At 35.8% G+C, this 13,888-nt stretch overlaps 2 protein-coding genes and 1 non-coding gene across 3 annotated transcripts; all 3 read right to left on the minus strand.

Moving 5' to 3' along the window:
* Window positions 1-433: 433 nt before the first annotated feature.
* On the minus strand, window positions 434-3,210 carry hbegfb (heparin-binding EGF-like growth factor b). The gene is made up of 6 exons (XM_051092384.1): window positions 3,022-3,210; window positions 2,488-2,694; window positions 2,031-2,220; window positions 1,732-1,887; window positions 1,547-1,635; window positions 434-1,465 (listed from the first exon to the last, which is right to left on the minus strand). The coding sequence occupies exons 1-5, from the start codon at window positions 3,062-3,064 to the stop codon at window positions 1,560-1,562; spliced, it is 672 nt and encodes a 223-aa protein (XP_050948341.1). The 5' UTR covers window positions 3,065-3,210; the 3' UTR covers window positions 434-1,465; window positions 1,547-1,559.
* Window positions 3,211-4,736: 1,526 nt separating this feature from the next.
* Window positions 4,737-13,037, minus strand: hnrnph1l (heterogeneous nuclear ribonucleoprotein H1, like). Its single transcript, XM_051093087.1, has 11 exons — window positions 12,916-13,037; window positions 12,417-12,527; window positions 12,171-12,326; window positions 10,647-10,790; window positions 10,119-10,257; window positions 7,187-7,368; window positions 6,980-7,089; window positions 6,733-6,868; window positions 6,519-6,602; window positions 5,422-5,520; window positions 4,737-5,327 (listed from the first exon to the last, which is right to left on the minus strand). The coding sequence occupies exons 2-11, from the start codon at window positions 12,499-12,501 to the stop codon at window positions 5,239-5,241; spliced, it is 1,224 nt and encodes a 407-aa protein (XP_050949044.1). The 5' UTR covers window positions 12,502-12,527; window positions 12,916-13,037; the 3' UTR covers window positions 4,737-5,238.
* Window positions 13,038-13,349: 312 nt separating this feature from the next.
* On the minus strand, window positions 13,350-13,422 carry trnaa-agc (transfer RNA alanine (anticodon AGC)). Its single transcript has one exon. It is a non-coding gene; the product is annotated as a tRNA-Ala (tRNA).
* Window positions 13,423-13,888: the final 466 nt, after the last annotated feature.

Raw genomic sequence — 13,888 nt, forward strand, 5'->3', positions numbered from 1 at the left:
TCACAAAAATGCTTTCTAGATAGGCAGCACGGCAGGTTTATAGACCCAGCTGCAGTCTTAAAATAGTGCAGCACAGGAATGGCACAGTGCACAAGACTTTTATATCTAAGCGAGATAATTGTGAAAGTGAACAGTGCGAGTGCCACAAATGCCCAAAAGCTGAGTATAATTTCAGCTGCCCTTTCTATTTTTACAGTCAATTTTGTAATACATCTGGAATGTTTCACCTCAGTGTGAGAAAATATTTGTAATTATCAACCTGTTGTTTTGTCTTGTAAAGTTAGGTACAGTTCAAAAGTTTTCATACACCTTGCAGAATCTGCAAAATGTTTATTATTTGACCAAAATAAGGGGAATCATAAAAATACATGTTCTTTTTTATTTAGTATTGGCCTGAATAAGATATTACACATACAATATTTTTAAGGGCAGTACTTATATTTAGGCAAAATAAGAAAAATGTACACATCTTCATTCTGTTCAAAAGTTTTCACCCCCTGCTCTTAATGCATCGTTTTTCCTTCTGGAGAATCAGTGTTTAAACATTTAGCTTAAACCTTACAACATGCTTGTACATAACAACATATCTAAACTCACTGCACTTAAATCAGACAAAAAGGACAAATATTGAAAACAAGAAACACTTAGAAAGTCACAATTCAACAGTTGTTTATTAAAATGAAACAGTAATATCACAAATTGAAAATGGTTATCATTGCTTAAAAGTTGTTAATGAAATCATGTTATTTTATACTAGACACATAGTACTTAAAATACTTTGATAGACATATTCCATTTTATTTCACTTAATTTAAGCTACACTTTCTCAGTAATACATACAACAGACCTACAAAGCCCTGCGTCTGACATTCCTCCACAATACGTCATTTAATGATTGATTTTTAGAGCTCTGCAAATCTGTTTATTTCACAGCTTAGCTATAATATTATTATTAAAACTTTACTGGAAGGTCTTCCATATGTGATTGCAAAGTCTGTCATGCAACCTCAGTCCTATTAGAACATTATTTGATTGTATTTATCAATAATAAATATTTTTACAATAAAAACACATTTACAAAACGTCTTACAGTGCATTCAGTACACAAAAAATTGTTACATATCAAAATAAATAACCAATACATTATAAATAAATAATTACAAGTGCTTTGTGGCGTTGGAGAAACCAGAAACACCCTTTTTGAAATAAATAAATAAGCAACAAACGAAAAAGCAACTAGATTAAGTCGCCATACATTCATCCGGTTCAGTCCTCTAAGTATGTTCTCCACAAAGAGAATATGTTGACATTGTACTGCACATGGAAGCAGCGTTCAAAACATCCTTCATGCCAGTGTAGACAGCCGTTTTGACTGTAGGACACTGGGACGAATGTAGAAATTGTGCCCATGCTTACTCCTCAGTCCTCGGTGCTATCTATCCATGTCCTTTTGGCATTCCTCGTCCTGTAAAACAATAATAAATGTTATTTAATATTCATTTTAATAAGGAACATTAAATCTAGCCATTCGTTGACAACTATTTACCTTTCTTCCCTTATCACTGCTGTACTGACATTGACTCAAGTTTGACCTTTTCTTCACTTTCCACATCAGCGTCATCTTTTTTGTGGTACCTGTGAGAAAAACATACTGAATATCTAAGGAATTTTGAATGACAACAGTGGTTTAATGATTAAAAAGCAATATAATGCTGATTCATGGTAACTTACCGTAGTGCCAGCAGAATGGCGATGATTGCGACACACATGAGAGACAGGACCACTGCTATTACCGCTAGAGCTGTGGTCCGGCTGTAACCCTGTTCCTCCTTACCAACTGCTAGGGTGAACACATGGCATCGCTCTCCTGAATATCCTAAGTTACATCTGTAAGAAAGCCCATCCGAAAAAGAAAGTTAGATTAACCGTCTTGTAAGCCACTTTGGATGCAAGTGTCTACCCGAGGTTAAGCCAAAAACCAAAGATGTCCTAAATTTGTCAAACAAAAACTAAAAACGCACAAAACTCACACACAAGAATGAGTGTTCAACTCCTTCAGATGGTGACACACTCCATGAATGCAGAAATCCTTGTATTCCCCCAGGCAAGGGTTCTTCTTTCTTCCCTTGCCTTTTCCTTTGCCCTTCCGTTTTCCTTTTCTTGTCCTCTTCTCTGTAGTGGGAACCACTGACGGATGTTTGGGTTTGGTGGATAATGCCACTGTTGAGCAAGAAAAAGCTGTGATGTCAGTCCATGATGATCTAATACTGTACAATAGTCTAACAGTCACTGCATATGTTCATGTGTTCACTAGCATTTCCTGTGTATGTATACAATACTTACGTATTACTTATTAACTAGAAACTAATAATAAATAAAGGTCATTCCACCTAATGTATTATACTTTTTTCAAGTACTTGTTGTGTATATCAGCACTGGGGATTGAAACTTTTACAAACTGCCCTCAGAGAAATGACGCAATTTTACCTCTTGGTTGGTAAAGGTCATAATCCCCAGAGTTATAATCGTATTCGTCTTCATCTTCATAATCTTCATAGACATTCGTCTCCTTGTCCACCTGAAGCCCTGTTGTGTTTGTTTTCTCCAGGGTGTGAAAGAGGTTGACCACTGTAGTTTTGGGTTTGGCACTCTCATACCTGTCCATAGAGGCGCCACTGCACACCTTGAGTAACACTGGAATAGAACAAGACACTTTATGGATATTCCTATTTGGACATATATTTATGTATCTTGCATACAGTAGGTATGTAAAAGGAAAAACAATAGCAATACTAAAAACTTAAAGGTAATACGGGTATACTGTAAAATGTTAAAACTATGAAATAAACAGTGAAAAAAAAAAATGTACAAAACTTGTCAAAAGTAATTTAATAACTCCGTAGGAAAAAGAAAAAAGTCTGTTACAAGGTTTCGCCCTCATGTAAGAATCTCGTGTGACAAACTACCACATACTGGGCAGGTCCGCTTGCAAGTTTATTAAGAAGCAATTTTAACACTTACCTAGACATTGGACGAAAAAGATCGCTGTTCGTAACGTATTCATATTCCTTTTGGTATAATCCGAGATAAGAGAGGATCAGAAGTTGGTCTCACTGACTGTACCTCCCTGCCTCCAGCACCGTCCGCGATCTGGACGCAAATGCGCGTGCTGGGGACTGTGTCAAAAGTCTCGTGTGGATTGCCAGGAACATGAACGTTATATAGACCGGCAAACACATATTTCCCATGAATCACTGAAGCCACACCTAATCAATCATGAGTACGTAGTACAGAAAAGCTAATATTGAAATAGTACATCTAGTAGAGACTGATTGATAATTTGACAGTGAGGGAACAGTATTGTCACAGGTTTATTATTGTTCAGTTAATAATAAATCCATTTTAAGAAGGTAACTAGTTTCTAGGTCTAAACTGGTTGACTATGTTGCAAAAACAGATTAAACATAAACTGGTATGACCAACTCATAGCTGGTTTAGTGATTGTTCACAAGTTTAGACCTGCTATATAAGCGTACAGTGAATTTTTCGGCAGTGAGTCAATATAACATCTGTAGAAGATGCTTTCAGCGTTATAATTATAGTTTTTGTTTTTTTTATGAGACAAAACGATGTTAAAACAAACCTTTATAGAGTTACATCAAGCTATAACTGTCACTTATTACTTTAAAGTACATGCATTTGTATTATTTCAGGATACAGTGTTCATGACTATAGTTTAAAGAGATAGTTCACCCCTAAATTAAAAATCTGTCATTAATTACTCACCCTCATGTCGTTTCAAACTCGTAAGACTTTCGTTCATCTCCTGAACACAAATTAAGATGATAAGAAGTTAATTAAACAAGATAACTGGCCATTATGGAGAGTATCAGGGCGCATGCGCTGCGCATTGTTTACATACAGAGCGCATGCGTCGTGGTATTGTCTATAAATAAGGGGTAATGGAGCTAGGGTGACACGGAGGAGAACTGGTGAACATAGTGGTTATTTTTGTTTTCTTTGTAGACAAAAGTATTCTCGTAGCTTTTCAAATTTTGGTTGAACCACTGATGGACCATTTTAACATTGTCCTCACTACCTTTCTGGAGGGTTGCCAGGTTTTTACAACAAAACCCACCCAGTTGCTACTCAAAACTAGCATTTTGAAGGGAGTACCCCATTAAAAATCGCATTACAGAGGGTAAAATGCACGTTTTTGGTGCGGTTTCCCCGGGAAAATTAGCATTCCAGGAGCAAAATGTTGCGTTATCGGGGTCACTTAAACCCGCGGACATGAAAAACAAGTGTTAAAGTAGCCCAATTCTGTGGGAAACCCGCAGACTTGGCAACACAGCCTTTCTGGGCCTTGACCGTGGTAGTACCCTTGCCGTCTATGGAGGGTCAAAAAGCGCTCAGATTTCATTTTAAATATTTTAATTTTTAGTTCAGATTAAGAAAGTTCTTGGAACAAACATGAGGATGAGCAATTAATGACAGACTTTTAATTTTTGGGTAAGAAATCCCTTTAATAAAATGTGATTTTCTGCAGTTGGATCACTGGCACCACCTTGTGCTTAAAATTGCAATTTCACAATGTGCAGGCATAAATCATAGTCAGGAGCCAGGAGCTGCCTAAAAGAAAGTGTTTATTGTGTGAAGTTGGTTGATCTTTACCGGTTTATTGATAAACCTTTGTTTTTACGTAATGACTTAGAGGAAAAAAAGACAAAACAGCATAAAGCAGAGACAATTCATTTGTGAATGTTTATTAACCACGAGAAATCAAAGACAAATCAACAGAGGGCATTGCGACATCTACAATGAAAATTAAAATATGCATCTTGTGAAATAGCCAGACAAGAAAAAGAAAAACATTTTCCAGTTTATTTTTAAAAATCAGTTTCAACAAAGTCCTTTCCGCATTATAAAAAGTGGAGTTGCAGCACCTCGTGCCATGCGAGGCCGGTGTTCTACAGTCTCTGAAGTGAACGATATATCTGGAGGATATTTACAAGCATGGGGCTAATGGACAATCGCCATGACTTGAGCTCAACGGCTGACCCTTCAGCTCAGGAATTGCAGGAAATGTAATACTGATTCCAACGCTGAGGTTCAGAGTACAGGTGGGCAAGGAGTGATTTGGATTCGTCCCATAGTCGTCGTCACAAAAACAAAAACCAGACGGCCTCAGCAAAATCGAGACGACCTGACACTCAAATATACTCCTTTAAGGTGCATCTACATGCCCCAGCCTCCTCCCATGCCATTCATGCCGACTGATCCGCGGCTGCCGCCATAATAACTGTTGTTCATCCCACCCTGGCTATCTGTTGAAGTAGAGGAATAAATGTGTGAGAACCAGAAAATGAGCAAAATTTGAAAATACACAATTAAAAAAAAAAGTACAAAGTCAAAACGCACTGTAGTCATTGTAGCCTCCCATGCTGGACTGATTGCTGTATCCTCCAGTGTAGCCTCCACCCATCTGCTGGCCTCCATGTCCATAAGACGACTGGTTTCCTAAGGAAAAAAAAAAAAAAAAAAAGTAAGATATATAATACTGAAAATACGTTTAAGCACTAGTTTAGCAATTATTGTAGATTAGAATAACAGATTATTGTCGAATGCAGGTCTATCAGGGTTTCTCCAAGTTTTATGAAGGTAAATTTAAAATTAAGTATGAATGGTTAAGGAATAAACAGAATGGAACACAATGTGTCAATATGGTCTTGAAATGTAATGTATTAGCAATGATTCAAAGTTTAAAAATACATCTTCAAACAGATCTCCATTACTTAAAATCTAGATACATTTACTTTGGAAGCAAATGTTTTAAGAAAATAACATTAAATAGAATTTAAAATATTTAATTTTGCTCAATTTCTCAGAAAACAAGGCTTCATATATTAAATCTGCATCTCAAGTAAACATATTTTGATTTAAAAATGTTTGATTTTGATAAATTGATTTTGTTTGAATTGATAAATTTCCTTTATTTATGAAAACGTGAATTAAAGGGACTGTTCACCCAAAAATGAAAATTCTGTCATTAATTACTCAACCTCATGTCGTTCCAAACCCATAAAACTTTTGTAATACTCTCCATAATGGCACTGGGTGATGCAAAGGAGAAGAATTGTTGAATAAAGTCGTTATTTTTCTTTTCTCGTAGCTTCAAAAAATTAAGGTTGAACCACTGATGTCACATGGACTATTTTAACGATGTCATGACTACCTTTCTGGGACTTGACCGTGGTAGGACCCTTGCTGTCTATGGAGGGTCAGAAAGCTCCCAGAATTCATCTATAATGTCTTAATTTGTGTTCCGAAGATGAACGAAGGTCTTACGGGTTTAGAATGACGTGGGTGAGTAATTAATGACAGAATTTTTATTTTTGGGTGAACTATCCCTTTAAGACTTTAAAACCATTTAATTATTAATTATTGTGACATTATCACATCAGCTTGGCCTTCTCAATGTAATGTGAAGAGTCACAGTAGTTGTACCATTAACTTACCCATTCCCCCCATCATTTGCCCGCCGTAGCCGCCATTACTGCCCCCTGCTGTTGAGTTTAAGAATAACTCAACATAACGGTGTTCTGAAAAAAAAAAAAAAAAAAAAGAAAAGATGATTGTTAATACATTTATATATACACATTTTAAACATAAAATTTCCATATTTAATATCAATAACACAAAAGCAATTCTTTCAGGATACGCCTAACTTACGCATGTTTGCTTTGTCCTTTGACATTGCAGCCACTGCATCTTCGTGTGTAGCAAATTCCACGTCAGCCTCACCGGTTACCCGCCCATCTGGACCAATCTCAATATGCACACGCACTGGGTTCAGAGGAGAGAAAAACTGCACAAAGAAAAAGTATAACTTACTTTAAAATGTACATTTTTAACATCTAAATATAACATTTCATAATCCAAGTCATAAAGTTAAGCATATGAAACAGCCCCAACTTACATTGTAGATGTCTGGTTCTGTTGCCCGGTAAGGGAGTCCCCTCATATGAACACAATGACCTGTGGTGCTCTGAAAATTACCACCATCACCATAACGTCCATCTGATACTCCTATTTAAAAAACAAAAAACAAAAAACACACATAAGTAAAATCGAAGAAAGCACAAAAAGCACAAAAATGTGGCACAACAACAGCAGCGGGTCTCACCTCCACCGTATCCGCCACGTCGCATCCGATCAAAGGATCCCCCACGACTCATGCCGTTGTAGCCCCGGCCTCCTCCGCTGGGTCGATCGTAAGGCCCGGGTCTCTGCATGCCCATGCCTTTACGTGGGGGTTCATAATGTGTCCGCACTTCAGCTCGGCTGCTCTTAAAGATCTCAATATACCTACAACCGTACAGATCAGCAATAAGATGCAACGCAAGAACACAAACACTCCTGTTCAGAAAATGGACACCAAAGAAAAATAAATATACAAGTATGATACATTCCCCTGTACTACATGTACAATACACATGCATTTGAGAGTTTGATATTAGCACATTCTTGACTTCATCTTATAGCATACGTTTCCTAGAGCTTTATAAAAGAACATTTGGCCTTTTTGAATTAAAACTTAGACCATTAAAACCCAAAAATGAAAATGTACTCACCCTCAGGCATTCAAAGATGTAGATTAGTTTGTTTCTTCAAGTTTAAAACAAATTAACAACAAACAAATTTAAGGAAAACAGGCCTCACTTGCTCACCAAAGGACCCTCTGCAGTGAATGGGTGCCGTCAGAATGAGAATCCAAAGTGCTTATAAAAACATCACAATCCAGAAATGTAATCCACATGACAATTAAAGTTTTGAAGCAAAAGAATGTGTTTGCAAGAAATCCATAATTAACCACTTTATCTTTAAAATGTCACTTCTGGAAAAATATAATAATGCCTCCTCCAGTAAAAATCCCTCATTTTTTGGTGTAAATGTAATCCATTCTAAAGCAATATTCTCATCACTGCTATATGAGGTCTTACTTTAATCAGCATATTTGTGATATTTGCCTTCTAATTTTTTTCTAGGACACTTTTTAACTTTTTGAAGGGCAATATTTTCCTAACCTGACTAAATGTCTTATGTGTCAATTTTTTACATTTTATCAATAAAATCAATAACACAAAATTGCAATTATTTGCAGTTTTAATCCATGAGATTGCATATGCATAAATAATGTTATAAGATTAATGTTTTAATTTTTTTAACACATTAATCTGAAATGGAAAAATGCAATGATACTTTTAAATATGTAACCAAACCACCAGAAAGTGGTGGCAAGTCGCTGTCTTAATGAATGACTCACTGATTCAACCAATTCATTCAAACGGCTAATTCATTCAATAAATGACTTTTTATGAATTTTTTAATGAACTTTTTATCTTTATAAATGGCTCACTGAATCATTGACTCACCCGATTCATTAAAAAATGCTCAATCATACAGCAACAAAACACTGTTGTGTGTTGCTCGGAGATGTGTGACTGTTATGCCGTTGTTTTGCATAAAACTATTTTCATTAGGAAAAACAGTCAATAATCTGTCTAAAATGCAAGTCAGTTAATATTAACTACTTGTTAATTGAACTACTGTTGTATAAAATCTGTCACATTTGCAATCGTGCTGGTGCTTGATCATGTGATGTTGCTTAGCCTATATCATACGTCGTATACAATATTTATCTTTTTTCCTACCACAGTATGTTTGTTTGTATGTTTAAGAAAGAAGGGTCTTATCTAGCGTAACGATCGGTTATTTTAATAAAAAGAATACAATTTATATACTTTTTAATGCCAAATGCTCATCTTGTCTTACTCTGCTTGGACTGTTTTTGTTCCGGTTCATGACAGTTTAGGGTATGTCGAGGAAAAAAAATAAAAATAAAAAAAAATAAAAAATAAAAAGTCCCATCTCATGTTCTCCCTCAATTTCGAAATCGTCCTATATCGTTGTTTTACCTTTTTTGTTAAGGGTGTTTGATCTTCTTTGCACGTTCATGTTGCAAAGACTGGGTTGGAACTTCTGCAGGATGATTTTGAAATGATTTTTGAAGTTGAGGGAGAAAATAAGATAGGATTTTTTCGACATACCCTTGAGTCAGAATACAGAGTTCAGGGAGAGAAAGGCAAGACAAGCGATGGAGATTAAAAAGTATTTCAAATGTATTTTTTAAATGAAAATAACTGACTGATTTGGTAGATAAGATCCTTCTTCCTCAGCTGGGATCGTTTACAACCGCATTTGGGATCGTTTGAAGCCGCATATAAACAGCATTTTGAAAGTTCAAAACCGGGGCACAATATCAGTCCATTATATGGAGAAAAATGCTGAAATGTTTTTCTCAAAAAACAATTTCTTTACGACTGAAGAAAGAAAGACATGAACATCTTGGATGACAAGGGGGGTGAGTACATTATATGTGAATCTTTGTTTTGGAAGTGGACTTCTCCTTCACTGTCGAGCCCTGCCTTAATGATGGATTTATTACAAACAGGCAGCTTTGTACGTCAGCAGACATTAGCTGATGGACTGGATTACTTGTGGATCATTGTGATGTTTTTATCAATTGCTTGCAAAGGATCCATTGGTGAGCAAGTGATGTAATGCTAAATTTCTCCAAATCTGTTCCAATGAAGACAAAACCTTATCTACATCTTGGATGCCCTAAAGGTGAATAAATGTTTTGCAAATTTTCAAAATTATCTTGCCATCCATGCATTAAGCTCTAATGTTTACTTCAGCATGACAGTAAATATAGTCCCTTTACACAATCAAGTCTAAAATGGTATTCAAATCGGCTGCTGCAAGGCACTTGTTTGCATTCCTAAGAATTAGAAAATCCCATGATGCCCAAGTGCACCACTGCTATGCAGGAAATATGCATTCAGCCTTTTTGAATCCAAACATTTTCATGACTCACAAATAAACACATAAAACAAACAGTAGGAGTCCACCAAGGCCCTGGGAGCCCTCTGGTAAAGAAGTGTGCGTGTCCATGTGGCGTGTGTAAGATCATGATGCATACCACTTTGAATGTTTACTGTAGTAGGTGTTTACCACATGAAAAACAGCTTAACCATCCAACCATCCATCCCCACCTGTGCCCTATTCTTTCCTTGTGTTTCTTTAGAGCCTTTTCAGCTATTTCCTGTGAAGCAAACTGCACGAAGGCCTCCCCCGTACTCCTCCCCTGGAAGTCCACCGGCAATGTTATCCCATTTGGCACGATTTCCAACCCTTCAACCCAAGGACAGATAACCCCAACGGGGACATATTAAATAAATCACATTCCCATTTACAAAGTTTGTTTTGATCTTTTCTTGAATTAAAATAAGAAATTAAAACAAAAGAGCATATTGCAATGAAGCCTAATGGGAGAGTTCCACCACTTACAAGTGGGCAAGCATTCCACTAACTTGGCTTAGACTTGATGATAAAGTGGCCATCCCAAAAGTTGGTAGCTAATAAAGGAATATTCCTGAAGTAGCAGGTTAACTAACGAATTATTGTGTCAAATTATTCTAGCAACCATGGGAATGGTCAAATTCACCTCAATGAGGACTACGCTTGGCCATTACTTCTCCCGATGACTATGTGAAGGGCTGGAGGGAAGAGTTTGAATATACCTGAGAAAAACTGCACAATCTCTTCCTTGCTACATCCAAAGGGAAGGCCGCGCAATCTGACCAGTCCATCTCCCTCAGTCTCTGGACAGTTTGGACCAGTGTGCTTCATAACCCAGTCCATTTCCACATTGTTTGATTTGAATACTGAAAAGAAAAAAAAAAAAAAGAAAATTCAAACTGTGCTGAAATGCTGCATACTGCAAATGTGTTAATGCATCATGCCAAATAAATGCATTCATTTCTTATAAAAAAAAAAAAAAAATCTTCCTGACCTTAAATTTTCTAAATGGTAGCATACACTACTTTTTTGACAGTTTTTCCTGCTCACCAATCCTCAATTTATTTGATTCAAAGTGCAGTGGAAATACTACAATTTTATAATATTTTTACTATTTAAAATAACTGCTTTCTATTTAATTACATTTTAAAATGTAATTTATTTCTGTGATCAAAGCTACATTTTCGGCATCATTACTCCACTTTTCATTGTCACATGATCCTTCAGAAATCATTCTAAAATAATGATTTGTACGGTGGCCGAGAGAGCTCAAAGCGCTGCAACTTAAGAAAACACATGCAAATAGAAAAAACGACAACAAGTTAAAAAAACATCTTCATTAGTTTGACAACACGGGCACTGCAAATCCTCGCAACGCAAACACAAATACAGAAACGCGCTGCAAATTCTCACAACACAACCAAACACACAAATGCGCTGTAAATAGCACGGACCACAACGGAAATGTTTCAGGGGGACTCAAAAAGTGACGAACCCAGCTGGGACCGAATTTTGACCTGATTTTAACCATTAATGAAGCATTGCAGAATTTTTTTGTGAATTCTGTTTGCATGTGTTTTCTTAAGTTGCAGCGTGTTGCTGTTTAAGAAACATTTTTATTATTATTACCAATATTTAAAACAGTTAAGCACATTTTTTCAGGATTCTTCAGGATTTTTTCCCCAGGATTCTTAGACAGACCCAAAGATCAGCATTTACCTTAAATAAAAAGCTTTTGAAACATTATACACTATACCATTCAAAAGCTTGGAGTCAGGTTTTTTTTTTTTTATGGGAAAGAAATTATTACAAAATTAATACTTTTATTTAGGAAGGATGCTTTAAATGGATCAAAAGTGATGATAAAGTCATTTAAAATGTTTCAAAAGATTTCTATTTCAGATAAATGCTTTTCTTCTGAACTTTCTATTCAGCTGTTTTCAACATAATAATAAAAATAATAATTAATATTATTACAACACATGTTGTTAAGCAGCAAATCAGAATATTAGAATGATTTCTGAGGGATCATGCCATTGGAGTAATGATGCTAAAAATTCAGCTCTGAAATCACAGGATTAAATTGTATTTTAAAATTTCTAAAAAAGTTATTTTAAAAAGAAAATAATATTTTTTGGCTGTGCTTTGGATCAATTAAAATTCAAGCTTGGTGAGCAGAAGAAAAAAAAAAACATGGTTCAAAAACTTTTGACTGGTAGTGTACATAAAAACTCTGAACTTCCTACCTTCCACATATCTGTGGCCCATTGTTTCTCTGTCTTTTTTGATTGCAATTTTCAAGTCTTCCTCTGACTCCAGCTCCACAAATGCTTCTCCGCTTGGTCTGCCTTCTCGTGTGTATGTGAAGTGGATGGCTGTTCCATTGTTGCCAATTTTGCAGCCTTAAAAGAGAAATTTTAACTTTTTGTTAACTTTACAGCTAAAAACACCTGAGTATTACAAAGATCAGTATGTTGTCTCCACATTCTTACCTGAAAAAAATCTGGACACTTCTTCTACAGAACAAGACCAAGGCAAACCCCGAACACGGACGACAAATCCTTCATCATCAGCCATGATAACACAACGAATCTGCTTTCAAGCTAGATAAACACAACAAACAAGTTTACACACCACTTATGAGAAGTCAGTGACTGAGAAGCAACAGTGGCTACAAGCAGATTGACTATTTATAGTCGTTATATTAGTGGTGTCCACTTCAAGCTTTAGCCGGTTTAAATGTATACAATTACTAAACTGAGCACTAGTGTTTACTACGGAACCAAAAATTAGCATCTACTGACTCTCTTATAAAGACACGTTACGGTGTATACACGACCAGTATTGAAACAAAGAGCGCTCGCAGGCCTCTGAAGCCCGGCAGCTTCACAACAATTACTCCTTTGACGCAAACAAGAATTGAGTCTTTAAAATTATTAAAATGTACATTTCAAATATTATTTTTCAGAAAACGAACCATAGAAATAATACCTTGGTATAATTAGTATTTTCTCAGATCGGCGTGGTCACGTTTGAACGTTTTGCTGCTCCTCATTCAGCGCAGAACATGACAACTTCCGGTGAGTTTCCCCGCCCACGTCCGCATTCGGAACCAACGTGTTGCTTCTGAAATAAAACTAATTTATTTTTCTTAAATATTATTGTTGTTGGGTTATTACTGTGCACGTGGCAGTGTTTTTTGTTGACATTACTGTATTTGTTATGCTATTATTATACTTGAATAAAAGTTTCACACTACTGCACTTAAATAAGTATACTTAGAAAAGTATTTGACGTAGATCAAGCCTGTTTGTACAGTATTCATACCTAGCTGCTTGTTTTATTCATGGAATATTAATCTATATAATAACCACTATTAGTAAATGATACCTAGAATATATGTATATTAGGAAAAATGAAAATATTGGAGGATGCGGGCATCGATCCCGCTACCTCTCGCATGCTAAGCGAGCGCTCTACCATTTGAGCTAATCCCCCTTGAATGAAGTGTGCATCAGATTCGTCACAAATAAAATACAACATAAAGTATTTTCCGCATACTAGATTTAATATCAGTGTTCGACAAATCGTTGAAATAATTCGTTATTAATAATAAACTATAATAAATAACTTAGCGATTCAAAACAACAGAAAATTCGTTCTGAATGAATGTATCTGAATAAATGTGTTATATTATTTTCACTTCCGGTAATGATCAGCCAGTCAAAATAAAAGCTATAAAATGTTGGATTATAAACCAACTCATTACCTCTTCTTATTAAATATTTTGCTTTATGACACGTGTTTATTCGCTGCGAAAATCGCTTTTCATAGCATATAATACCTCGGCATATCATAATGAAATAAAAGTATTCAAAATGTAAATATTTAGTGTTGGCGTTGATCCCAAAAGAATTCTTTCTTTTTTACTTTTCGTTTTACAACACATGGAACATTTTTCTTT

Source organism: Labeo rohita, chromosome 21 (genome assembly GCF_022985175.1).
Source record: "Labeo rohita strain BAU-BD-2019 chromosome 21, IGBB_LRoh.1.0, whole genome shotgun sequence".
Classification (NCBI taxonomy): domain Eukaryota; kingdom Metazoa; phylum Chordata; class Actinopteri; order Cypriniformes; family Cyprinidae; genus Labeo; species Labeo rohita.